The sequence below is a fragment of the Halichoeres trimaculatus genome, unplaced genomic scaffold (genome assembly GCF_033239565.1).
Source record: "Halichoeres trimaculatus isolate MK-OKI-2021-1 unplaced genomic scaffold, fHalTri1.1 fHalTri1_scaffold_6, whole genome shotgun sequence".
NCBI classification, from domain to species: Eukaryota; Metazoa; Chordata; class Actinopteri; order Labriformes; family Labridae; genus Halichoeres; species Halichoeres trimaculatus.
The window spans coordinates 8,762,924-8,787,876 of record NW_027437184.1 but is presented as its reverse complement, the minus strand read 5'-3'; the positions used below and the strand labels follow the sequence as shown (position 1 = coordinate 8,787,876).

General features: G+C 38.8%; 3 protein-coding genes across 6 annotated transcripts in view; 1 reads left to right on the top strand and 2 right to left on the bottom strand.

Moving 5' to 3' along the window:
• Nucleotides 1–1,442: 1,442 nt before the first annotated feature.
• On the bottom strand, nucleotides 1,443–9,511 carry cdx1b (caudal type homeobox 1 b). The gene is made up of 3 exons (XM_074672987.1): nucleotides 9,016–9,511; nucleotides 1,848–1,996; nucleotides 1,443–1,697 (listed from the first exon to the last, which is right to left on the bottom strand). Exons 1-3 carry the CDS (start codon nucleotides 9,509–9,511, stop codon nucleotides 1,443–1,445), a joined length of 900 nt encoding a protein of 299 aa, XP_074529088.1.
• A 3,796-nt stretch (nucleotides 9,512–13,307) lies between these two features.
• On the top strand, nucleotides 13,308–17,274 carry taf9 (TAF9 RNA polymerase II, TATA box binding protein (TBP)-associated factor). The gene is made up of 7 exons (XM_074671615.1): nucleotides 13,308–13,420; nucleotides 13,834–13,915; nucleotides 14,041–14,177; nucleotides 15,440–15,574; nucleotides 15,681–15,762; nucleotides 16,028–16,141; nucleotides 16,870–17,274. The coding sequence occupies exons 1-7, from the start codon at nucleotides 13,385–13,387 to the stop codon at nucleotides 17,025–17,027; spliced, it is 744 nt and encodes a 247-aa protein (XP_074527716.1). The 5' UTR covers nucleotides 13,308–13,384; the 3' UTR covers nucleotides 17,028–17,274.
• A 356-nt stretch (nucleotides 17,275–17,630) lies between these two features.
• Nucleotides 17,631–24,953, bottom strand: part of LOC141791291 (arrestin red cell) — a 31,350-nt gene continuing 24,027 nt past the window's right edge. Inside the window, exons 12-17 of one of the 4 annotated variants that reach the window (XM_074671612.1) lie at nucleotides 24,146–24,283; nucleotides 23,967–24,050; nucleotides 23,530–23,553; nucleotides 22,324–22,400; nucleotides 21,939–21,993; nucleotides 17,631–21,261 (exon numbers count right to left, since the gene is read on the bottom strand). In XM_074671612.1, the coding sequence (XP_074527713.1) occupies nucleotides 21,174–21,261; nucleotides 21,939–21,993; nucleotides 22,324–22,400; nucleotides 23,530–23,553; nucleotides 23,967–24,050; nucleotides 24,146–24,283 (466 nt within the window). In that variant the 3' untranslated portion in view covers nucleotides 17,631–21,173. Of the gene's footprint in view, nucleotides 21,265–21,938; nucleotides 21,994–22,323; nucleotides 22,401–23,529; nucleotides 23,554–23,966; nucleotides 24,051–24,145; nucleotides 24,284–24,953 lie in introns of all 4 variants that reach the window. The other 3 variants (XM_074671611.1, XM_074671613.1, XM_074671614.1) reach the window with 3 other exon arrangements.

Genomic DNA, 24,953 nt, shown 5'->3' with positions numbered 1-24,953 from the left:
CCCACAAGGTTAGGAGAAGGAAGTGAGGACGACGTGCTGGTTCTCAGGTGAGAGCTAAGAAGTGGACCATGGGCCTGTCCTTCCATCCATTGCTATTGGGAACGTAAGATCTATCTCCAATAAGATGGATATTCACAGACATGGCTAACGGAGCTAACATCTGACACCAACGCCACATTGGAAGAGCTTCACCTGCTGTGAGCAGACAGGATCCAGGAGACAGAGATGGACAAGCTGTCACCATCAATTTTCTTATGGACCTTTTGGCACTTTCTATACACTTTCTTACTTTTGTTTTCTTGATTGCTGCTGTGACTTCAATTTCGTTGTACTTGTTAAAAAGACAATAAAGTTCTATTCTACTCTATTCTATCCAAATTGGGCGATGATGTCTTCTAGCACAGCTAATAGCTCCTTTTCTTACTATGAAGTTGGCAGCACCATTTGGCTATGATGGATGCTTCTGTTGTATCTTCCACCGCAAGGAAAGGTGGGATATGTTTGTCAGCCATACTTGTAAAATGTTATCATTACTTAAGTTAATCTCCATGTTTATTGAAGTCCTAGATTTTTTCTGGCATGTTTGTTTTTGATGGTTGCAGTATCTTAAACTCAACACTTTGTTTCTTTTGTTCAGTCTTGGCCTAACCAGGGGACAGGGGTTTTTAATCAGCCATGGCTGGCAATTTCTTCAGTTTGTCTCGGTCAAAAAAAACACATAAATAAGTAAATCGAGAAAACAAAAGTTCAGAACCTGTTTGGTGTTTCCATTAGACTTTTAGGAGATCACAGTTGTCTTTGTTCATAATTTCTGCAGCCGCAGGGAGAAAACACACAAAATCGTGAATAGTAATGCTACTTTCTCTGGGTTTTATTGTCCTCAGGATTAAGAAAATATTTCTTAATCAAACTTTTTACATTTTCATCTTCTTATGATGCATCACTAAACAACAATAAACACCTCTGAACCCTTTTTAAGTAGCCTTAAAGTTTAGAGAAAAAAAAAGAATAACATAATCTCCACACTGTCTGACAGCATGGTTCAATATCTATATCTGCAGCTCTCACCAAGCCTGATAAGGTTTATATAAAGTCAGGTATCAAAGCCAAAACACGTGTTTTTCATGGCTGCATCAGCTCCATCAAATGGAAACATACGATGCATTTTTTGCATCATTTTAAACATCATTTGATATATTTGAAATGAACATAATGGACCCATCTGTGGAGAAGAGAAGACCACATGGTGGGCCTCAAACTGCCACCGGAGAGGCTGAACTTGCTTCTGATGGCACCTTCTTTTTAACATTTTACCAAATTTCAACAAGCTTCAGCTGGCAAGTGTCAGAGACTTGACGCATCAAGTCTTAAGTCCATCAGGGAACATTTTTTAGTCCTTATCCCCAATGTCATTGTCCACTTAATGACTTCCTCCTTTACCTTTAGTACTCCTCTTTTATGTTCAAAGGCAGGGAGGAAGGCGAGACTAGCCCATTGCTCCCACTGCTGCTCGTCACCATGCCCACACTGCTGCCGCCATTTCCGTGAAGACCACCACCACTGCCACCGCCTCCTCCACTGCTGCCGTTGATGCCGGTTGCAGGGTTTGGCGTGGTGGTGGAAGAAGCCGGCTGCTGGAGTTTCTTCTTGTTGATCTTTCGCTCCTTTGCCCGTCTGTTCTGGAACCAGATCTTCACCTGAAGCAAAGATGAAAATACGACTGTTCAACTAGTTTACAACAATACAAAGTCATTTACTTCAATAATACACTTGCGACTACAGCTTTCATGAAGTCCAATGAAAATGCAGCACAAGCCCCCACGTTCTGGATCTAGTAGTTGTCGTACCTGTCTCTCTGATAGGCTGAGCGTTGAGGCGAGCTCTGCCTTCCTCCTGATCGTGATGTATTTGCTGTAGTGAAATTCCTTCTCCAGCTCCAGCCGCTGGTGATCGGTGTAAACCACCCTGTACTTGTCTTTGGTCCGCGTCTTTCCATCTGTAAAATAGAAAATCAAGCCGAGGTTAAAAAAATCGAAAAAGCAATTTGAGTGATGGGGCCCACTTTGAGCAGGTTGCCAGTCTATCACAAGACACGCTTCAAGCAAATTAAGAGCCACCAATAACCCATGAACGTGTTTTTAAACTGGGATGAAAGAGTACACAAGTCTGTTGTACGGCACAAAAATCACAGTTGAACTGTCCCTGTGTAAAGGCATGAATGGAGCGTAAAGAGTAATAGTAATTTATATTATGTGTTATAAAACGCTCTCATAAACCGGCGTCACCGTTCCTGGACTCACTGATGGAGCTCTCACCATCGCCTGTATTCAAATAGACTCCCTGCTGCTGCTGGATTTGCATGAACTCAGCTCTATCTGCGCTCGCTCATTTATCAACTCAATGTTACTGTTAAACCTCAACACCATTGGATGGGACGGCTGGATGAACTGCATTCAAGACACCAGAGCACTGACCCATACCATAAATAAGACGATATGTACTTTATCACACCTCATTCCTTCACTGCCCAGGATAAAAGAGTTTCCCAAATGTGCTTGAATCATTGTGAATGTGAGTATGTTTAAGCTGATTTATGGGCCGTTGCAGACCTGGAGCTATTTTTATGAACATCTTACAGCTGGGATAACAAATCAATTCAAACTGCTATACCTTTAATCAGACTAAAAAATCTCTTTGGCTTCCCCAAAATACACAAGTCCAAGAACTCAGACAACATACTGTACTGTCTACCGAGAGACCAGTGAGCTCTTAATGGATGAGCACGACCATATGCTAAAGAGCTCATCATGTCATATTACCCCTCTAGAAGTCTCTAAACCCCCGTATACATGGCAACATTTCACCCAAAAAATCTGTGTTTACACGGAAACGCAGATGAGCTCAAAACGCTGTAGTAAGCATACCAGGCCTGAAGGTGGTGCTATAAGTGTCTTGTCCAGAAGCAGCTTTAGGTAGATCTCCACCGAAGTAGAGTTGAGCTGATCATCTGATGTATTGGGAACACTGAGTACAGAAGTGGAGCAACAGATGCACACTTTGTTGAAAGACGGTCAGCAGATTCAGCAGATTCAGCACAACATAGTAGTTCGTGATGATCGTAACAATGGTACTGTTGTATGCGCTAGCATCACATCAGCGTTTCCACCAAAAACACTGGTTTGCTGTCTACATGGCAACGGCAGCGTTTTGAGAAAAACTCCACTCTGGAGGTCATTTTCAAAGGTTTGCGTTTTAGGGGCCGTTGACACAACAACGGTTTTAGGGTGAAACGCAAAAGTTTTGTTGCATTCCAGCCTTGCGTTTACATGGAAATGGCGTTTCAGCCAACCCAAAACGCAAACTATTGAAAATAGCCCACAGAGTGGGATTTTTCTGAAACGCTGCTGACACCATTGACGTGTAAACAGTAAGCCGGCGTTTTCAGTGGAAACACTAACGTCACACTCTGCTTCACGCGCGCTTACAACAGGACAACAGTACTGTTGTTACGAGTGTTGCGAACTACCGTGTTGTGCTGCTCAATCTGCTGAATCTGCTGACTGTCTTTCAACAAAATGTGCATCTGTTTGCTCCACTTTTGAACTTAGTATTCACCAATACACCAGATGATCAGCCCAACTCTACTTTAAAGGAGATTTCCTAAAAGCTGCTTCTGGACAAGACAGTTATAGCACCACCTACAGGCCTGGCATGCTTACTACAGCCTTTTCAGTCCCTCTGCGTTTCCGCATAAATACAGATTTTTTTTTACTGCGTTTTCACTGCGTTTTAGTGTTTTCAGATGAAGCGTTGTCGTGTAAGCCAGGCCTTAGGTTGGTTAAAACGCTGTTTCCGTGGCCGAAACGCAACCATACTTTTCACCCTAAAGCCATTGTCATGTAAATGGCCTCTAAAGCTAGTATGGGAGGTCAAGCCTTCAGTGATCGGGCTCCTCCTCTTTGAAATCATATACCTGTCAGTGTCCAGGAGGAATACACTGTCTAATTTTAGGGCTACATTTACAAATTTTTCTTCCTGATGAAGCTTATATGTACAGCTGGATCAGGCTTAGACCAACTCCTTCTTATGCTGCTGTTGGCTAGGATTGAAAAGGGAACTGGCCCATTGTTGAACTATGGACAAACATATGATTTACCTCATTAAACAGTCTTAGTTGAGGAACCTGCACTCCATGGCTAAACTTTAGTTTGTGGGAAATCACTAATAAGCCAATCCAAAAACAGACAAGAGCAGACAGAAAAGGTCCAAAATACTTAATCTAGACCACTTATGTGCACATATTGCTTTGTTTCTTGGTTGTTTTTTTGGGAAAAACTGATCAAAAACGTTGTGTTTGCACAGTTGTGTAAGAAATTTAACCTCTATTTTTGCGTTTATATTCACAATAATGTATGAAATAAGCACTTATAATTAGATTTTGGTTGTCAAGGCATTTCCCAACCTCCACTTTGAGAACATGTTCATAAAAATGTGGCTACACAAGGACCCTAAGCTCAGTCTCCTTGGTCTAAATTCTTACTTGGAACACACAACTGGTTAAGTCTTCTATGTAACAGGTTACTACAAACTAAATGTGTTTAACCCTCCTGTTATCTTTGGGGTCAATTTGACCCCATTCAATGTTTATCCTTCAAAAAAATAATAGTTAACTTTTTTATTTTGGCTTCATATTTCATGACTTTTCCTAATTTGATGGGAACTATTGATTTAGCATAAAATTATTATGATGGTATTTTTTCATTTTGCTGTACACATATTGTACGCATCGGTGTTCCTCTGGGGTCAATTTGACCCCAAGCTGTTTTGGCTGTGTAAAACTTGTGTGTCTATGTGTGAAACATGTGTGACCTTATATTCCCACACCTGCAGGTGCAGAGTTGATTCTTTTGAGTTGATACATGTCATGGGGGAGGGGGGGACATGGGGGGAATGAATGTGTGTGTGTGTGTGTGTGTGTGTGTGTGTGACCTACTACTCACACCTGCCAAATAGAACTGATATTTCCCGCGCTGGAAGGTGGAAGGTGGGATACTCCAGCAAGGACATTGGTAGTTTATGTAAAATAAGGGAGGAGCAAACATAAAAGCTTGCATTGCAGCTCTATGTCCAAATCATTAGGGCCCGAGCCCGCCAACCGCAGGTTGGGCGAGAGCTCTATTGAAACCCTTGTGATTATTTTTCTACGCCTTTTTTTTCTTCTTTATTATTTGTTTCTGCCAAAACATTGCCAAATTGTGTGCCCTTCGCTTGGAAAAAATGCGAGCACCCCTAGCCCCAAAATTCACATGCCTGAAAAAAATCTATGAATCTGCAACTTGCACAAAAATGAACGCTCCATAGCGACCCCTAGGGCATTAAAACTGCAGCCCCTTGGGCGACTTTGAGCCACAGCCCTAAAATTTGGTGTGTATAATGAGCATGCCCAGCCCTACAAAAAAAAGTCCCTTACGACTTTTGTGCTTTACGAACTTCGCTATGTGGACCTAGACATCGTAATTTAGCAATTTTGGCCAACAAACAAACTAGTCCTAGGTTTTTTCACTTATCAACTCAAAACTTGGCTTGACTATCCTACTCCCATTGAAGATCAATAATCATAATTGAATTTTTATAATTTTTTTTCGGTATGGGTACGACATGGGCTCAAACTCTGCCACTGCCGGTCCCAAGCCCGGATAACAAAAGAGGAGGGGTTAGTGAGACTTTATAGTGACCACAAATATGTTACAAAAAAGTAGATAAAATAAGTGAATAAAAATGTTAATGGGTGTAAAGGAGGGGTTACCAACATCAATCAATATGGTTCATTCTGTGAGAGTCATGAATGTGCACCCCAATCACAAAAGATTTGGATGAAAGATTTGAAAGATACACAAACTCTAAAACTGAAAGTTTGACCTGATGGTGGTGCAGCAGGAAAGGTCATATCATCACCAAAACCAATAGGGTTTATACTCTTGTGGCCATTAATGTTGTCAGTAAATTTGAGAAGATTTGGATAAAAAACTTTTCAAGATAAATTATTTCTGATTGAAAAGTTTGGCCTGATGGTGGCGCTAGTGGACAGGTCAAGGTGTCATAATCAGGGGGTTATTTATGTAGTCAACAAATAAACAAAGTTCCTGGCACAAAAACTTGGTCAACTATTTTCTGTAAATCATTTTCTGGGGGCAAATATCCCTGGGGTCAAATTGACCCCAAGGGTAAAATGTGTGAGCAATATTTGAGGACGATAGGAGGGTTAAGGAAGGAGCCTTAAATTAGGGTAAAAAATGATTTCAACAAGTGCCAAAAACACAAATCCGAATGTTTTCAGTTTAATCCAAACCTAGGAACGCATTAGAAACATTTAATTGACTAAACACACACTGAAAGTGAACATTCAGCAGGTGATGGTGTTAAAGTTAATTAAATGGTCTTTAACATGCTCTGATTCAGTATTAACACTAAACACACATCACTTAAATGAGTGATGTGTCTCTCTGTCTTCAAAACACTCACCAGGCAGATTAAAAGCTCAAACATTTTAGTTTCAGGTTGAACATCTGTCCGACCACTGCAGTTTCTGCTTCATTTGTCACAAATAAAGAAAGAACAACAGCTGAAAGAGTCGAGACGCTAATGAAGGAGCGTAAATCAAAAAGCTCTTCAGCCTGTCTGAAACCAAGCAGCAGGTTTACTCTGCACAGGCACAAGTCCGGCCCTAATGTTGGTCCAGAAAACTTCACAACCTCAGAAATATATGTGACACAGAAACCCAAGCAAATCAGGGTGTCAATAAATAAACTACCAACTACCAGACTGAATCTCAAAATCAAAACAAGCCCTTAAAACTCAATCTCACTGTCCTTTAGAATAATAGTGGCTCAACCCATATTCACTCCTTCTTATCATCTGAACTGTGCTGTAATTAATTCACCTGAAGTCTGAAATGAGAACAGGGAAACTCAGGTTTCCTCAAAGTGACAGCACATTCACAAAGATGAAAAGTCTGTGTCTCCAGGCCAAAGTGCAGATAACTTTACGGCCATAAACCAATTCCAGTCGTAGCTATATGTTGCTAAAAACAACCCTTTTACTGTAAATACAGTCACAGTTTGTAAAAGTTCACACTTCAAAACTCATAAAGTGTGTTACGTATTTTACAGGTTTGAAGGTGAAATGTCAATTGGAAAGAAATAAGTATTGATCCATCTTCTGCTGTTGTAATTCAACGCATGGCATACGTGAAGGTGAAAAACGATGATAAAATCTTCTGAATCTTTCGCAGATTATAAAGAGTCATCTGTATTGAGACTACTTTGTTAGCTGTGTTATCCACATGTTTTGCTCTAGTGATTATTTGGGGCAGCAGGACAGTAAGTTAAGAACCAGCTGACTAATTTAGGGCTGTATATGACACAGTGTACTGTTATTTTCTCACTCATGTGTTGTATAAGTTGGACTATTTACTTTGGAAAATCATGCTATTTTTTACCTGATAACATTTATTGTCTACATAATAGCTTGTTGTATAGCCATGTGAATTGAAATACTACATTTGAAGTAATTTAAACAAAATTAACACAAACTTTTTCCTTTGCTGTCTGCAAATTTTTAATACACTACCCAAAATACAGAAGAGTCTTCGGTGATGAGACAGTGAGACCATTTTAGTTCAAATCGTTGTCATAAATTTGAATAAAACTGTCTCTTTCTAAATAAAAATGTAGGCTACAAAATAATATGTATTCATATTTATATTCCAAATAATATTATATTCATATCTTGATAAATTTAGAGAAAACTAGAAATCAAAACATTCCTTTCTGATGGTTTCACTGCTGTTACGCTCCAAAGAATGTTAAAACATCCCAAGAGAAGTGAGGCCTGCTTTATGTCCATCTGCTCAGCCCTTGGTCCCAAACACTTAACTCCTCATTCAACCTTTAACTGATAAATATAACATGTAATCTCTGCAAGATATGAGGGAATATGGGGGAAAAAACACTTAACTGTTTTGTAGCCCCAGTCTCCCCTTCTTAATGAGCTGATGCACCTGGCTGGCTGAATCCAGGTGAGCTCGTTAGAATCAAAGATCATGGTGTCAAATACTCACACACACACACATAGGCTACACGCACACACACGCACATACAAGGGTCGGTCACACTTCACACTTCAAAGTGGGACCTGTCTTGTAAACTCGTGTCTTCTCCGCCCAGAAACAAGCGGAGCACAAAGAGCGAGCCGAGCTGCCCGGAGTCACATCCAGAGGGGGAACATTTACATCACAACGGCTTCACAGCGCGAGGACACCGGCTTCACACGTTTGACCCCCCCCGCGCGAGGCAGGACGAGACAGGGCGCGTGGGAATATGTCACCTCCATCAGCCTGGGTTTTTAACATTTTATCTTAGCCATTTCAAACCCCAAAGAACAGTGGAGCCAAAAAGGGAAAAGATGCTCAAACAGCTTTAAAACTTCCTCTGACAAGTTTTAAGGGGAAAAAAAAGAGATAAAGTCAGATGTATAGAGATGCTAAAGACAAACAGCTATTGAGATATTTGGCATAAAATGTTAATTTAACCGGGGAAAAATTATCAAGGGCGTTTATTTTATAAATAAATATTAGCCTGATAAACGTTAAGACATAAAACAGCTCAGATATTTAATCTCTATCATTAAAAAGAAAAATATTTCTATTATCTGACTGAGTACAAATGAGACATTTGAGTATCTCTGAGTTGCTATCTGCTCATATTAAAATGTGAAGCAGTCTGTCAGCTCTGTTTGTTGTAGTAAAGCTCGATTGGTAGAAATAAAATAAAAAAAAGGACATCATTTTTATTATAGAGAAGAAACTGGTGTTATAAAACATGCCCAAGTAGGTCAAACCAGTAGGATTAGTAGCCAGTGAGGGGTGTTTTGTAAAATTTGCAAACTTCAAAGTAAGCACAGTGGATTAAAAGTTTCCAAAAAACTTTCTTCATGTTAAATTAATAAGTGTCTTACTCGGGTTGGTGGGCGGTGCGGAGCTGCGTCGGATCCAGTCGTACGGGTTTCTCCTTTGCGGGGATCCAGGGGATAGTTGCCCCGCTGACGCGTTCAATGAGGTGGGCAGAAGTGAGGGCGGCTGTCCGGGGAACTCCGGAGGGCTAAACCCAAGTGTAGGACCCACCGACCCGGGCAGGGTGGAGGCTGTAGGAGCCCCACCGGCTGCAGCGGCCGCGGCTGCAGCAGCGTAGTGATGCGAGGACCACTCATCCCGCGGGGGTGGAGGCGGGTAAGCCGGGCTCCAGCCACCACCGCCCGGCCCGGCCTGCTGCGCCGGGTGGAGGTCGTTGTTGAGGCCGGGATGATGGTGGTGATACCCCGCGAAGTCTGAGTATTGGGGAGGGCCCGGAACGAAGTTCTGCGGGCTGATGCTGATCCCCGGGTGGCGGGTGACGGAGGTCTGGTGCGGGTACATGGCTGGGTCCTTGTCCAGCTGCAGGTAACTTACGTACATTTCTCCAAGTGAGGGGGCTCCCTCTGCTCTCTGCGGCTCCAGCCTGCCTCTCCCCTCTCACACCTGAGCTGCAGGTAAAGTGAGCTGTGCTGTGTCTGCTCTCTTTCCTGCTGTCTACCTGCCCACACCTCCACCTGTCCTCTGAGTGTGTGAGTGAGAGAGTGTGTACGTGTGTTTCTCCATCAGCTTCACGTTAAAACCGCCGCGGTCACATGGGACGTTTTATTGCTCTTATCTCCCCCACTCTTCCTCTCCCTCTTTCTCTCCTTGCCCCTTTCTCATTGCCTCTCCTCTTACGATCACAAACCAAACCCACCTGTTGTTATTAATTTCTGATCCTGTGAATTCAGCCCAAACTGAAACACACATCCTCAGGTTTCCCACATATCCATCCATCCCTGTTCCTGGTCCTCCCCCTCCCTCCCCCGGCCCATGGTCTCTCTCTTGAAGCCTTCATTTGCATGACAGTCCGCTGCTGCATTTCAAAGGATCCATCAAAGGAGAGGAGTCCGAGTTACAAATTACAACAGAAAGGACAAACAAGTGGTCAGTCAGAGAGAGACAGCTTCTTCCTGTCAGTTATTTATCAGAACATTTATTTATACATTAATTCAGACGGATCTAACTCTTACTCTGTTAAATTCAAAACTCTCACGTTTCGTTTCTCGTTTTAATAATAATAATAATAATAATAATAATAATAATAATAATAATAATAATAATAATAATAATAATAATAATAATAATAATAATAATAGTTCCATTGGGGAATAACGATAATTTCCGTCCACTTATTCGTTAACACTGGAAAAACGTTCAAACCTGCAAAGATAAACTAGAACAGCATTTAAAAAAGCCGAATATTTTAAAATCAATAACTATTTCACTTAAAAATTAACAATAATAAATTTTGAATCAATCGAAAACTTTTTAGACATTCAATTTAATTTTTCAAGGCAAGTGAAAATCTGCAGGTAAAGTCTGCTTAATAACACATTTGGTCGAGTTTTGTTTTCACTTTTGTTATAAGTCTAAAAAGTAAATATAAAACGAAATATATTAGACAGGTTCATCACAAAAATCTGTATCATAATATCGGTTAATGATCGGTTAAAACGGATGTGGAAAATGGTTTATGTGTTTGAGCTTTTGATCATGTTAATACAAGGTAAAACTCTTTAGATACAGTTAATAAAAAAAGAGTGAGAACAATTTAAATTGGACTGTGTGCCAAACAAAGAAGGATTGCCAATTTTTATTTTTACCCATTGTCCATTTCTGTTTTTTTTTTTTGTTTGTTTGTTTTTTTTTGTTCCATTTTTCTCAAACTGTAATTTTAATTTCTTTTACTTTTCAATGATCAAAAGTTATGGTTTTGTTTTGGCTCCTTTTCATTTTAGTTTTTCTTGAAAATTTTAATTCTATTCCATTTGACAACACTTTTTTTTGTAATTATGAGAAAGTTCAATAGTTTCCCTATTTTTTTATTCTGTTTTAGTAAAAAGAAAGAAAGAAAGAAAGAAAGAAAGAAAGAAAGAAAGAAAGAAAGAAATGATATATCCCAGAATGATCACTACATTTTCCAAACCATAATGGATAGGTTACAGCACTCATTTATGATTTAAAAAGAAAAAAAAAAAACATTTTTTTCAAGCAGTCTTAATGTGTACAACAAAACAAAAAAAACTAGATCAGTCATTAAATATGAGTCCATTTACTGCTAGACAAAAAGAAAAAAAAAAGTGAAGATTTATCATTGTTCAAAGCTTTAAATTTTGCAAAACAAAGGAAACTTCACATGCTCTTACTGCATAGTTGAAGTTAATCATGCAACTTTATATGAAAAAAAAATACTATAACATAATTTCTCTCTTGATTTGTTTCATTAAAGTTTGTTATTTTTATTAAAAATTACCAGAACAAATAAAAAGTTAAAAGCTGTGTTTGTCTGGAGAAAATGAATCAAAGAAGTCAGAGGTTAGAGGTTACAACACACACACACACACACACACACACACACACACACACACACACACACACACACACACACACACACACACACACACACACAGACACACACAAAGGAAGTGTATCGAGGTCACCTAAAGGTCAGCAGCAGCTTCGTCTCCTTGAAGACAGAGGAATTGTCTGTCTGTCAGAACAAGGAGCTCACCTGAATCCCCTGAAAACCAAGGCCAGAGTTAAAGGTCTTAAAAGGATCCTAAAAGCACGTCTTAGTTTTCTTTGTATAGAATATATGTGATAAGTTACTCTACTTTATCCCTTTTAACCTTTTTTTCCCCTGAAGTTTCATGTTTTGTAATACTTTTTCTCTCCTTTTGCTCAGAAATATTTTCCAGTATATCTCCTTAGTGTTTAGGTAAGGAGGCTTACTCTGTTATTTTTCTACAGGCCACACTCTCTCCGAGTCTCAGTGAAAAACCAGTTCACTGTGCATAGCCACAAAAACTACAAACACCATCAACCTTTGCTGAAAACTCTGCCAAAGCAAATCAATCAGAAAGTAAAAGGCATATGAAAGTTAAACCATGGAAGCCCAGTTCCACCTGTAAAACCAACAAAAGAAATATGGAACTAGACTTGACAGGGGGGAAAAGTCATATATTGGTTCACATGTGTGTAAATTAAAACCTTTTCATGTGATATGATAAGTCAAAGCCATACAAAAAGAAAGGTCAAAATATCAAAACTTAAAATCTAAGCTGGGAAATTTTGGCAAAATTGGGACATTAAATGTTTCATCATAATAATAAATAAAGTATTTTCTATTTCTATTGCTATTTCTATTTCTATAATATGTAAACTATTTAGAAATTAAACAAAATGCAGAAATAGGAATTTGAGGCAAAGAATTTGAAAAATTAAAAACAGGCTGATTTATTAGATAAAAACTCAAAAGAAAATTAAGAGGTTTTTATTATGACTGACAATCAGGATTTTTTTTTTTTTTTTTTTTTTGGGGGGGGGGGGGGGGGGGGAGATTACATGTTACTTGTTATTAAAGTTAAACATTCAGAGATTACATGGCAGATTTATTGGTTATTTTGAGCCATAGAAATCAGAGATAAAGTTCAAGTCTTCACTAGAATAAATGCTGAATAAAAAGTTGAAGTTATAGTGAAGGCATTTCATCTATCATGCAACAGATTTAGTCACTCTTTCAGCATGATTGCAGACTTGGGAGTACTTAAAATAATCACATTACTTGGAAAAAAAAATGTTTTGTTTTGTATAAAGGAAGTACACACATCAATTGCTTCAGCAAAAAAAAAAAAAAAAAAAAACTACAGCGAAATCTGATATATATATATATATATATATATATATATATATATATATATATATATATATATATATATATATATATATATATATATATATATATATATATATATATATATAAATTCGTCTGACTCGAAACAGAGTTGAGCTGCAGTCATTACGTTATGGTGTATTTTCCTTGCAGCCCCCTCTGCAGGCTGTCTGACGGTAAAGCTCTACATGCCGTTTGTTAACCTAAAGACGACTGCATCTTCGTATTAGCTGGTAAGGTTACTTGATTGGAGAAATCTCTTCTCATAAAACACCGATTTAATCAATGTATCTATAAAAACTTGAGTTCTCTGATTTCTGTCGAATATTTTGAAAATCACTCAATTTGTACATTTTAATGTATTGTATCACTCAAAGAATAACGTTGTAAAATCATTTCTAATTTTTGACGTGTCCTGTTAAGCCTATTGTCATTGAATGTTTAGACTCTTGCCAGTAGGCATCGCTGTGGAACCATTCATTGTTTATCTGGCGTGAAACCACAGAAGAAGAAGTGGAGGCGCTACGGGGAAAATCAAAATGTCTGCGCCAAAAACTATCCCCAAAGATGCTCAGGTAACTCTGTTAAAACTGATTCTAGGCTGCACGTTTTCAGTTTTGCCTCAAATTATGCCAATATTGTTTGATTTTTCTCAGAATGAGTCAGTTAACACCCTTAAAAAATAAGCTTTTCCGTGATCTTCAACCGTTAGTTAGCATAACAGCTAACGTTAGCGCAAGTAAACCATATACAACAATAGCCACCAGATAGCATATTAGCCTAGTTTAACGGATAGAAATTTACTTATTTCTACCCGTTCTACCTAGAATTTCCTCAGGTGCTGTCAGGAATAAGTTAACCTAAAAAATCAGATGTGGAAATAGACGTTGATGGTTGCTGTTAAGAAAATAATGCGCATCATTGAACAGATGTTTCTGACTCTACATATCATAACCCTCTCATTATTGTTACCTGTGTGTGTTTTTAGGTGATGATTCAGATCCTGAAGGACATGGGCATCACGGAGTACGAGCCCCGAGTCATCAACCAGATGTTAGAGTTCACCTACAGTAAGACTGCAACATCTATAGTATTATTCATAAGGTGTAACTGATTCTGTGGATGGAGATAATGTTTTTTGAAATGACAGCATCATACTTGTGAAAGCACTCAGCAGCTGTTTCTCTTTGATCAGGATATGTGACAACTATCATTGAGGACGCAAAAATCTACTCCACACACGCCAAGAAGTCCAACGTGGATGCAGATGACATCAAGCTAGCGATTCAGTGTCGCATGGACCAGTCGTTTACCTCTCCGCCTCCTCGAGATGTAAGCAACCTCCTGCCGCCAACACTCAGCTGGTGTTTGTGTCCATATTTAAAGGGGCATATCATGCTGATCCCTGATTTAATACTTACATATAATAAAATCAATTTGAAAAGAAGACCTTTCACCCCCTGAATTTTCAAAAAATGAGATATTGTATTTTTTCTGATATCCTAGAACGAGATTTGATGCCCCTGAAAATAGGTCATTGACATTTGGCTTCGAGATTCGACAACATGAGGATCCTTTCTTTTTATTGGAGTAATCTGATAAAGCAGCTCCTCCTCTGTGATGTCAGTTAGTCACACAACCGCCACCGAGGGATACACCCACCAAGAGCCGAGTATAAATAAAGCTCCCTACTAGCTCTGGCTAACTTGACTGAGTGCTGGATGCAGGGACTCTGCTCTGCTGAGCTGCTCGGCTTTACATGGTGAATTAGCAGTTAAAACACTGTAGTTTTAGCAGGCGTCCTTATACTTGTGAGACTGTGATATTTGCATGCTTGTGCTGACATGCACTGTGAACCTGGACCACAATAATACTGCGATAATAACATAGTGACAAACTGACGGTAGAGGCGATCTTTACACTACACTTTCAGCATGATGGATAAAACAGACAGAGAAAAGTGAAGGAGCAGGATGGAGCCCTATAATAGAAATAGTTTATTGGTGAAGTCTGCCTATATTTCTACGTATAAACTATACATGTTACAGTACCGGTTTGACTCACCACACTGAAGCGTCCTGAGATGATCTGTGTCCAGGTGGATTTTCTTCCTCCTGAGCTGCAGAACCGTCCTGGTCTGACTCGGGGTCCAATACAAAAGGACGTATCCTACACTCTTGCATTTTATTAGTGCTATCAATGCCTTACGGTGAAGTTTTGGCAAACAGCAAACTCGCTCAGTCTTTCCCATTGATTGTGGCGATTTTGTAAATACTGCCATGCTGCAAAAACCGCCCCCTGGCTCTACCCCCTCCGCCCCTCTGATAGAACTGACCAATCAGAGCACAAAGGGCTGTGACGTTGCGAGGTTACTGGATGTCATTCTCCAAACGGAGCGTTTCAACGAGATCTTCAGAATGGCTTAAAAGGATGATATTGAGAACGCTATTGTGGGGCAATGAAGGAACTAAATGACTTGTACTGAGGGCAGAAATGCTTTACAGGCATCCTAGTCTGGCATAGTGAAAAGGAGAAACAAGCATGATATGTCCACTGTAACTGTTTTATTTAATCTCCTTTTCTTTTGTTTTTAGTTTTTGTTGGAGGTGGCACGGCAGAAAAACCAGACTCCTCTTCCTCTAATCAAACCTTACACTGGACCACGGCTTCCTCCAGACCGCTACTGTCTGACTGCTCCCAACTATAGACTCAAAACTGTACAGAAGAAGGTAAAAACAACTGTAATTGATAATAGTATTTATCTGTTTTTTATTTCATTGTATTTCATGTTTTCCATCCAAAACAAACTCAATGATGTGTTTTTCTCCCATTTAGGTGTCATCATCAGCCGGCAGGATATCAGTGCCTCGCATCAGTGTCGGTGCAGTTTCTAGCAGGCCGAGCACACCAACCCTTGGTTAGTCTGAAAACATGCGAAGCAGCTCAGAGCCTGTAGAGGGAGCTGAAGGCACACAGAAACTGTCAGTTTTGGTTTACAGAGGCTGAAAGGTTACTGTATTACCCAGAGTTCAGCACAGATAAAGCCTGATTCAAGAGTCTCTCCCAAGTTTCAGTTTTTGAAAGTGAAGTTTTAAGCAATTATTGGGCATGTTAAGAGCCTAGACCATTTTTTTGCTCTTTTTTTTTCTAATTTCAAATAAAAACTTTGTTTTTCTCCACAGGGACCCCATCCGTGCAGTCTGTCACCACTAAGGTTGGCACTCCAGTGTCTCTGACAGGTCAGAGGTTCACCGTACAGATACCACCACCATCTCAGACAGCAACCCCCAAAACCAGTAAGACCTGTTTCCTCCTGATCCTTTACTTTAGGTCTGATACAAGTTCAAAATCAGAGTTCAACTACAGAGAGAAGTTTGGGGGGAATAACCTGATACATGATTTCCAGTGTGTTTATTTGTTCAGTTCAAGAAAGACAAGAAAGGACACATTAACAGAAGGATTTAATTATCAAAAAAGGAAAACCACACCAGAAATTTCTGACAGTCAGAATTGTACAAGGAAAAATAGAAAATAAAAATGTTATAAGTTGCATCATCTATACATATTACAAAAAATGCATTTTTTAAAAACATACCCAGATATACCTTTAGGGATGGGTACCTTAATCATTTGAAACGGTATGGCACCAATGCCCGGTACCTGGCAATCAGTATCAGTACTCAACGGTACCAATTTTTGGTACTTTTTGGTGCTGATGTGATTAAAAATTATCAACTTGTTTAACAACAAAATACAATTTTTTTCAATTTAACATCAATTCTTCAATAGATAATCTTGCAATGCTGTGTTCATGTCTAGTATGAAAAATCACCAACTCTACCACTCTCTCGCAGTCACAAGGCTGCGTTTAGGTACCTAAACATGATATCCTTTGATTGTACATGAGTCGGTACCTGGTACGTCTGACAGAATTCGGTTGGTACCTATAAAAGTACCTAAATCGGTAACCATCCCTACATACCTTAGAGTCATTTAACCCTGACTGTTTCTCTTTTCCTCTCAGCGACGCCATCCACACCGGCCGTCTCCAACGTTCTCATCAACCCGTCTCTGATTGGCTCAAAGAACATCCTAATCACCACCAACATGGTGTCCCAGAACTCGGGAGGAGAGTCGCTGAAGAGGAAGCACGAAGACGACGACGACTATGACGCTTTATGACGCTGAGACTGACCACAGCTCCCACTTTCATAACAATCTGAAAAACAGATTGATCCCCACTTCTGTTCTCACCACAAACTCACCTGGGTCATGATAGTTAGGTTTTCTAGACGATTAAATTAACCAGAGAGAGGATACGTGTTCTGTACTGTGAGGGGACCAGTACAAGCAGTCTGCTGTGAGAAGGTTCAGAGCAGCAGACGAAAAATGATGTTTCACCGGTTTACAATAAAATGTGTTAAAATCATACCTGTCTGTTCTTCTGTTGAGAAATACAAAACTGTTGATATAAAATCTTGCCATATACGTAGTAGAATGGAAGATTTATGCATGTTGAAGCTCTTCTAGGGAAAGAACCTGATATGAAGTCATTAAAGACGCCAGCCTGAGATACTTAAACAATATTCTGAGATGTATATCATACTAAGTTTTGTTAATATAACCACTGAAACATCTGTAAACTGACTGAATGGCTTCAAGAGCTGCCTTAACAGAAATGTTAATGTCTATGAATGCAATAAGATCTTGTTGTAGCTGTGAAACACCAAAAACAGCTTTATCATTCAGTTTATATATGTACACAATCAGCACACTGTCTCAGGGTCTGTTAGTTCATTTTGCCTTTAATAATAAAAAGAAAACTAAAATAAAAATCTCAAAATAAAAAATACATGGCAAAACAATAGACTCTTAAATGATTATGAGAATAATCATGGTCGCAATGATGATACAGTAGAAGTAATAATAGTCACCATAATAATAATAATATTAATAATAATCAGAAGCATAATAATCAGAACTATCTTTTCTGGTGTCTGTGCCACCAGCAGAAATCACTGCCTGTTTTTTTATAGACATTATGGTAAGCATCGCACAGGCCGGGGCGTGGCACTTGTCAAAATATTTTCACACTTAGCAAAGATACCCCACATATGCACGACAAAATAAGGACAGAATCACAGCTCGTACGATTCACAGCACTGCTTGGAAACAAAAGAAAAGAAATCAAAGAGTCTGAAACATGCTCTGAGTTTGTTTCTTCTTTCCTTCTGGGTGGCTGATGGAGCGAAAGACAAAGGGAGGGAAGTTTGGCAGTTTTTAGATTAAAAAAAAAAAGTATTGTGAAGTCTAAAAACTTGACAGAACACAACCTACAGTTTGTAAAATGGCCAAGCATCAAAAAAGATCAACATTCTTCTTCTTTGTCTCCTGAAATGAGCAAAACAACAAAAACTTCTGCAGTTCTGTGGGTTCGTTTGTCCAATGAAAGTGCAGTGCTCCCGTGTGAAATGTTGATTCGTGCATTTTTTTTTTCTTTAGGGGCAAAAACACGAAACGTTTTAAAGAGAAAGATATGATGGAAGCGCCCAGAGTTCTTCTTGAACGCTTGTTTCTTTAAAGAATGACAACTATGAAAAAGAGGATGATAAACTCGAGCTGCTGCAGTCCTTCACATGTCTGAGGCTGGGTGAAGGAGGTGACATAAAGAAGGAAGAGGAGGACGATGAAGAGGAGGAGGGTAGCATGATGGATCTAAAGGGAAACACTGGAGCTGTTTCTAAAATTTTAACCACAATACTCAAACAGATTTTATTGGCCAAGGAGATTTTTATGGCACTTTTAAAATCCTGAAGAGAGAGGTTTAAGTTGTGATTTTACCATTTTAAATTTAACATGGAGAGGAGATTTAAAAATGTCTGGAGAAGTTGCAACGGTTTCATATTTTTGGAAAAAATCACTCCTATAGAAACCAAGGGATACTTTGGAATTACTTTTAGTAACTTCAGAAATACTTTGAGGGCAGTTTAATAATATATAAAACACAAATCTTAGGATCTTTGTTGCAATTTTATCAGAAAATAATAATTAAAAAAATCTAAGTTATTGGGAGGAAAGAAAAATTCATTCTCTGTAAAAAAGTTTCCCATAATGCTTCAGGATCACATAATACAATGCTTTATCGCATAACTGATGGAACAGGATGAGCCACGACAGAATTCACTGGCAATTTAGGGGGTAAAAAATAACATAGTTATTTCAAAATATTAATAAAATATGGCATCTCAACATTCATCAAAATAGTTTTTTTTTTAAGTCCGACTTTTTTCATCTTTGAGATGAGGTCAGAAATACTTTGTAACTTTATGAGACTCTAGTTGTAAAATATTTGTGGTAATATCTGTAGTTATGAAGGGGAGAATAAAGGCTACTGTAAAAAAATTTGGGGCTTTAAAGCACAAAATACAATTTTTTTAATCTACATTCAAACTTATTAGAACTTATTTAAACTTTGGTCGAAGGTAACTGTAGACGAATACGATCACAGGCTAAATTAATTTAGATTAAATTATCTCTATTTTGAACATTCTGAGTTTGAAAGGAGGAATATTTTTGAAATATATTCCTAATTAATCCCTGAATTTTTGACCTGCCAAACATGTAAAGAATTACTGCATTAAGCCACAGTGTCAAAAATTAAGTATGAGATTGGCAATTAAAGAGGGGGTATCATCTTCATGGCAACAGAGAGTTATAAAAGGCACGATGTCAACAGAAACCACAAAAATAAACTAAGTATGAAAAATGTTCTTAATGTGGGTTGATCAAAGGCAGGAAGGATTTTCAATAAAGAGAGGGTGTGGTAAGAAACAGAAAGACTCCAGTGTTTCCCTTTAAATGTCGACGGTTTGATGGTTTTAACCTGACAAAGTAAAGTCAAGACAAGTTCATCGACATTTCAAAAGCAAAAGATCGAGTGTTGCGAAAAGAGGGAAAGGAACAGGTTTGACTGTCGTTCAGGTGTCAACAGAAACCAGACGGAGGGGAAATATCTGTCGAGAAAGAATTTTAGATTCTTCAAACACGTCAAAGACTCGAGGCTCGACACGGGTTTTAAGTTTATGAGAACATCTCCAGTGTGATCAGAGCGTGTGCTCATTTTTGTTTTTTACATGATCATGTGTGCACACCTACAGTACTGCTAAAATACTAAAAAAACATGAAGAGGAAGGTGAAATCTTTGCGCAACATCTGTGAAGCAAACTAAGTGACTCTGTTAGCTGTGAATCATTTATAAGGAAGAATACATTGAATAAACTCGGTCTGAAATGTCTGACAAGGATCAGAAACTAGATTTGAATCATTTTGACACCCAAAAAAGACGTTTAAAATAGTTTTGTGATTCCACTTTAAATTGTTTTCCTGTAGAAGTTTTCAAACAGATCCACATGTAAGACCTTAAAATGGTCAGATCTTTTAGAAATTTAATCTAATATTTGTGAAAATTAAGACTGAGAGACTTTTGTCTGCAAGAACTGATTCACTTAAGCCAAAGAGACAGAGAATTGAAAAACCTGAAATGTAGTTTTCCTTTGAAATGAGAGTGGCTTCGAACATCTTTAAGACAAACAAAAAGTGAAACGGCTTGATCACACTGGAAAAGCTCTCAAACATTACTAATGAAGACGAAGAGGAACATGCAGCCATGACGTGACAAACGGTGTAGAAAATGGATAACTTGAGCGAACGAGTGGATGCTGGTGAAATCGAGAAGTTGTTGTAAGACTGCAGTGTGTGTTTGTGTTTTCCTGTGTGTGTGTCCTCCTCTCGCAGCCTCGATGGAAAAAGCATCAACAGGTTTTACTCAAAGAAAGAAATAAACTGTAGATCACCACTGAACACAGACCTGACAGCTCGTAAAAGATTACTTTTCTATGTTTCAAATATATATTCTGTTTGTACAAGACGGTGATCGACATTCAAAAGAGATCTCGAAATGAAAGACGCTTCAGCTTCCTACTCGTCTTTTTTATTTTTTCATACAATTCAGCTGATAAGATTTTTCCTTCACATGTTTAACCTTCTCACCAAAATCTGTCCTCAACACTTAACAAGTTTTTCAGCAAAAAAGAGAAACAGAGACGGATGGAGAAGACGGTGGCGAAGAATGGCAGCGGCGTGACGAATGATTGAAGCAAGAGAGGAAGAACACCACCGACGCCCCTGCGAGGCCTCCTTCCAAACATGCCCTCATCCACCCCCTCCACCGGGGAATGTAACGTGAACTGTGTATGTGTTTGTAAGTGTGTGTGTACGTGTGCATGTGTGTTGGTTTTGAAGCGAGCATATGAAGAGGTCAGCGAGCTCCTAGCAGTCCTCGTCTTTGTCATCCACGGCGCCTTTGAGCCGCAAGCGGGCGAAGTCTTCGAAGACGAAGTCGTCGTCCTGGGAGATGCTGCTGAGAACAAGATGGAGACACTTTGTTATAAGGAAAACTCAAACTAACGCTAAAAACCCTTCTTTCCTGCCGCCATCATCTCGTCTGATATCTGCCCTGCAGCAGAGTTTACAGGTCTTAGAAATAACTTAATAGAAATAATCTGTCTTCTGAGTGATGGTCTTCTCTGATTTTGCAATTCCAGTCTAAATTCTTGCTTGTGTTGTACAGCGCTTTGGACAAAAGCGTCTGCTAATTAGAATTGTAGAAAATCATGTAATGGACTATGAGTTATCCATAGAAAACCATGCGGTGAATCATGAGTTAACTATGGGTCACTGTGCAATAAATTGTGAATTAAAAGTATTTGTGGAATTTGTCACTCAATAAAACATCAAATTTTTAAATCATACAGAAAGCTAAAAACTGATCAAACCACAAATGTTTAAAATGAAGTCAAAGTTGTCGTGGATCTGATTTTGAAGCACAGCAGGATTTTTGTTTCTAAAGCTGTGTGTGAAATCAGCCACTACTCACTGTGGAGTAGAAGTGGGAGTTATGACCTAAATTTCAATCCGTTTTTTTTTCTCCACTGTGTTATTGTTGTTGGAAAAAAAAATCCAGACTGTTCCTTTAAAACAAACAAAAACAAACATTTCTCCTCTAAATACGTGAACCTGACGTTTGATACTCACTTTGTGTCGAATTCTATCAAATTGGTGTCGATGGGGGGGTCCATCTCTGGCACGGCTGCAACACACACACACACACACACCAATACACATGTGCGTTAGTATGTCGTACAGTTGTTGCCATGGAAACTGAATCTTGTCTCCATGGAAATTCAGTGCATGAAGAAGGGACAAGAATGGAGAGTTATATAACCACTGATGCAGCATTGTGTGTGTGTGTGTGTGTGTGTGTGTGTGTGTGTGTTAGTGTGAGAACAGTGGAAATGTGCGTGTCCTCTGACTCTTTGATACAACAACACACAGTATTTATGATTTCAAGGTGGTTGTTTTGGTGGATTGTTGACCTTTACATGTCTGCAGGTGATTAGTGTGATATGTGCAGACTCACCTGACTGTGGGCGGGACACAGGAGGCTCCACAGGTTTAGGATGCATTAAGATGAAAGGCAGCTCCACCGACACGTCTCTGAAACACACACACACACAAACAGGAGGTCAGTCTTAAGACCACAACACACACACTGACTTATTTACTCAGATCAAGTGCCCATTAAAATGTTTAACCAGTGGCTAAAATAGCATCCAAAACAGACTAATAAAGTTCATCTCATTTTAAACCTTTACTACTAAAACTCATTTTAAATTAATAAATCCCATTTAAAACTATTTTACAAAATTTTGGGGGGATGTTTAAATAAGATTTTAAGCTATAAAAAATAACTTTTTTCCCCCCCTTTTTATGTTTGAATAATTTTAATGTATTTTAAATATATGATTTCGAGGGTCAAGATAATAAAAAAATAAATATATTTCTCCTATCTCTTCATGTCCATTTGCATGTTTGCCTGCAGCTGTTTTTTTTTTTTTTTGTTATTTTCTTATATTTCTTATAGGGGCAGATATAATAAAAGTTTTTCTCCTTTCTGCTCCTTTTCATTCAGTTTTGGGATCTTTTTTTTTCTTTGTATTGATTTTTATTTATTAGAAAATGGAAAAAAAATAAATAAAAATAATAAAAAAAATAAATGCTTCAAACCTACTGAAACCCATTTAGAATAATTAACTTTAGTTAAATCTCATGTAAAATAGAATACGTAGATAAAAATGTTCATCGCTGTTTTAAATCAGAAAAAAATAAATAAATAAAAAACAACTTTAAGACTGTTTCAATCATTTTTTATTCAGTGGATCTAACTGATTTTAAATCTAAATTTTTGTATCTCTATTTATTTATTATCTCTATTTATTCTATACAGTTTAAGCTTTTTTCTTGCCTTAAAGCCAAAACTATTTAACTGTTTTTGAAAAAACAATAATGATAATAATACTAATTATAATAAAAGCGATAGTAATAATAAATAAATAAATCAGATTAACACATCTGTAAGCTATGTGAACAAAGTATTTAAGTATTTAAGACTCCAAGGAGATTGAAAACGTCTTCAATAAAGGATAAAAGTTCAACTATAGCAGGTTAATTTTTTGAATCTTCGTGTCATAAAAAAAAAATTCAAACTGTTTTCAGAGACAAACAGATTTCTTTCTGTGTTCTGATGCTTCTTGTGTGCTGTCAGCTTCAGTTCACACACATTTACCTCTCCATCACGCCTCTCAGCAGCCTGCAGGGGGAGAGGAGAGGAGAAGTGGGAGGCACAGAGCGGAGGAGGAGGAGGTGGAGGTGGAGGTGGAGGAGGGAGGAGGAGGCGCACAAAAAAGCAACACAAACAGAGGGGAGGGAGGTGAAATGAAAAGCAGGAGGCAACACGTTCACAACACGTTCACAACCTACAGTGGAAGCAAGCAGAGTGAGGAGCAACAAGCCAACTGTTTCCACGACAAGAGGAGAGAGGACGAAACAGGAAGCTGAGCTGCACCAACATGAGTCACTGATGGACAGGATCAGGGTTTATTTCACCAATTTATTAAGAGTAAGGTGTGAATTTTTCTCTCCGTTCCCCTTATTTCATGTACAGGAAACAGTGACATTAGCAGAGAGTGTGAATGTGAGTGTGAGTGTATGTGTGTGTCTTACGCTCCACGTGACACCACCAGCTTCACTTTGACTCTGTAGGACACCAGGATTCCCAGGACTTCCTTGTTGGTGACGTCCTTCACTCTGAAACACACAACAGAGCAGCGCTGTCATGTGACTGGACATGTATTTGATGCACCTATATGTGTGTGTGTGTGTGTGTGTGTGTGTGTGTTTACATGGTGGAGGAGGCCAGGTTGGTGTCTTCGTGTTTGAGTTTCCCGTCCAGAGCGAGTCCTCTCTTCTCTCGGTTCTTGTCGAGCGTCGGGGTCAGGGTGTAAACCTTACAGAAGGTGGAGCTGGACGACACCTGGTCGCTATGGAAACATCACACTCCTGTCACTCAAACTGTTCAGATCATATTTAAACCGCATAAAACTTGTCCCAAGAAGTTTAAGGCCTGGACCACACGAAGATGGATATATTCCTACATGCATATTTTTCTGTCTACGGTAATTTTTAAAAAGGATAAAAAAGTGAAGAAATAAAAAAATATCCGGTTGAGTGGACCCGTGTGGCGGTGTTTAACGGAGCTGGTGTTGACGCAATGACGTCAAGCGCCTAGCAACAAGTCACTGTCGCAATGGTTGCCAACAACGAGAACGATGGCAGACGTTTACTGCGCTGTTTCTGTGTTCTTTGCACTTTTTGCTCACATTACAGCTCTACAAATGAATGTTTTTGTATTTGTTTTTTCGGCATCTCCTGACTCTGTTGACTGCTTCTTTTCCTGTTTTTGACTGCACATGTTCGTAACATTATTGTTCTATGGTTTTCACATTTTGCTAACCTGCCACTTATCGGCCAGGCATGGTATTGCAGGCTTCAGAGGGGATCGTTTTCAGTTTTGCCTCTTTGTATGGACAGAGATATTTCTGTGATGTGGACTTAAAAAAAAAAAAAAAAAAAAAAAAGAGGATAATGATATCCGGTCCCAAAAAATATCCATATATGTTGTCCAGGCCTAAATAAGCTCCAGATCCTAGT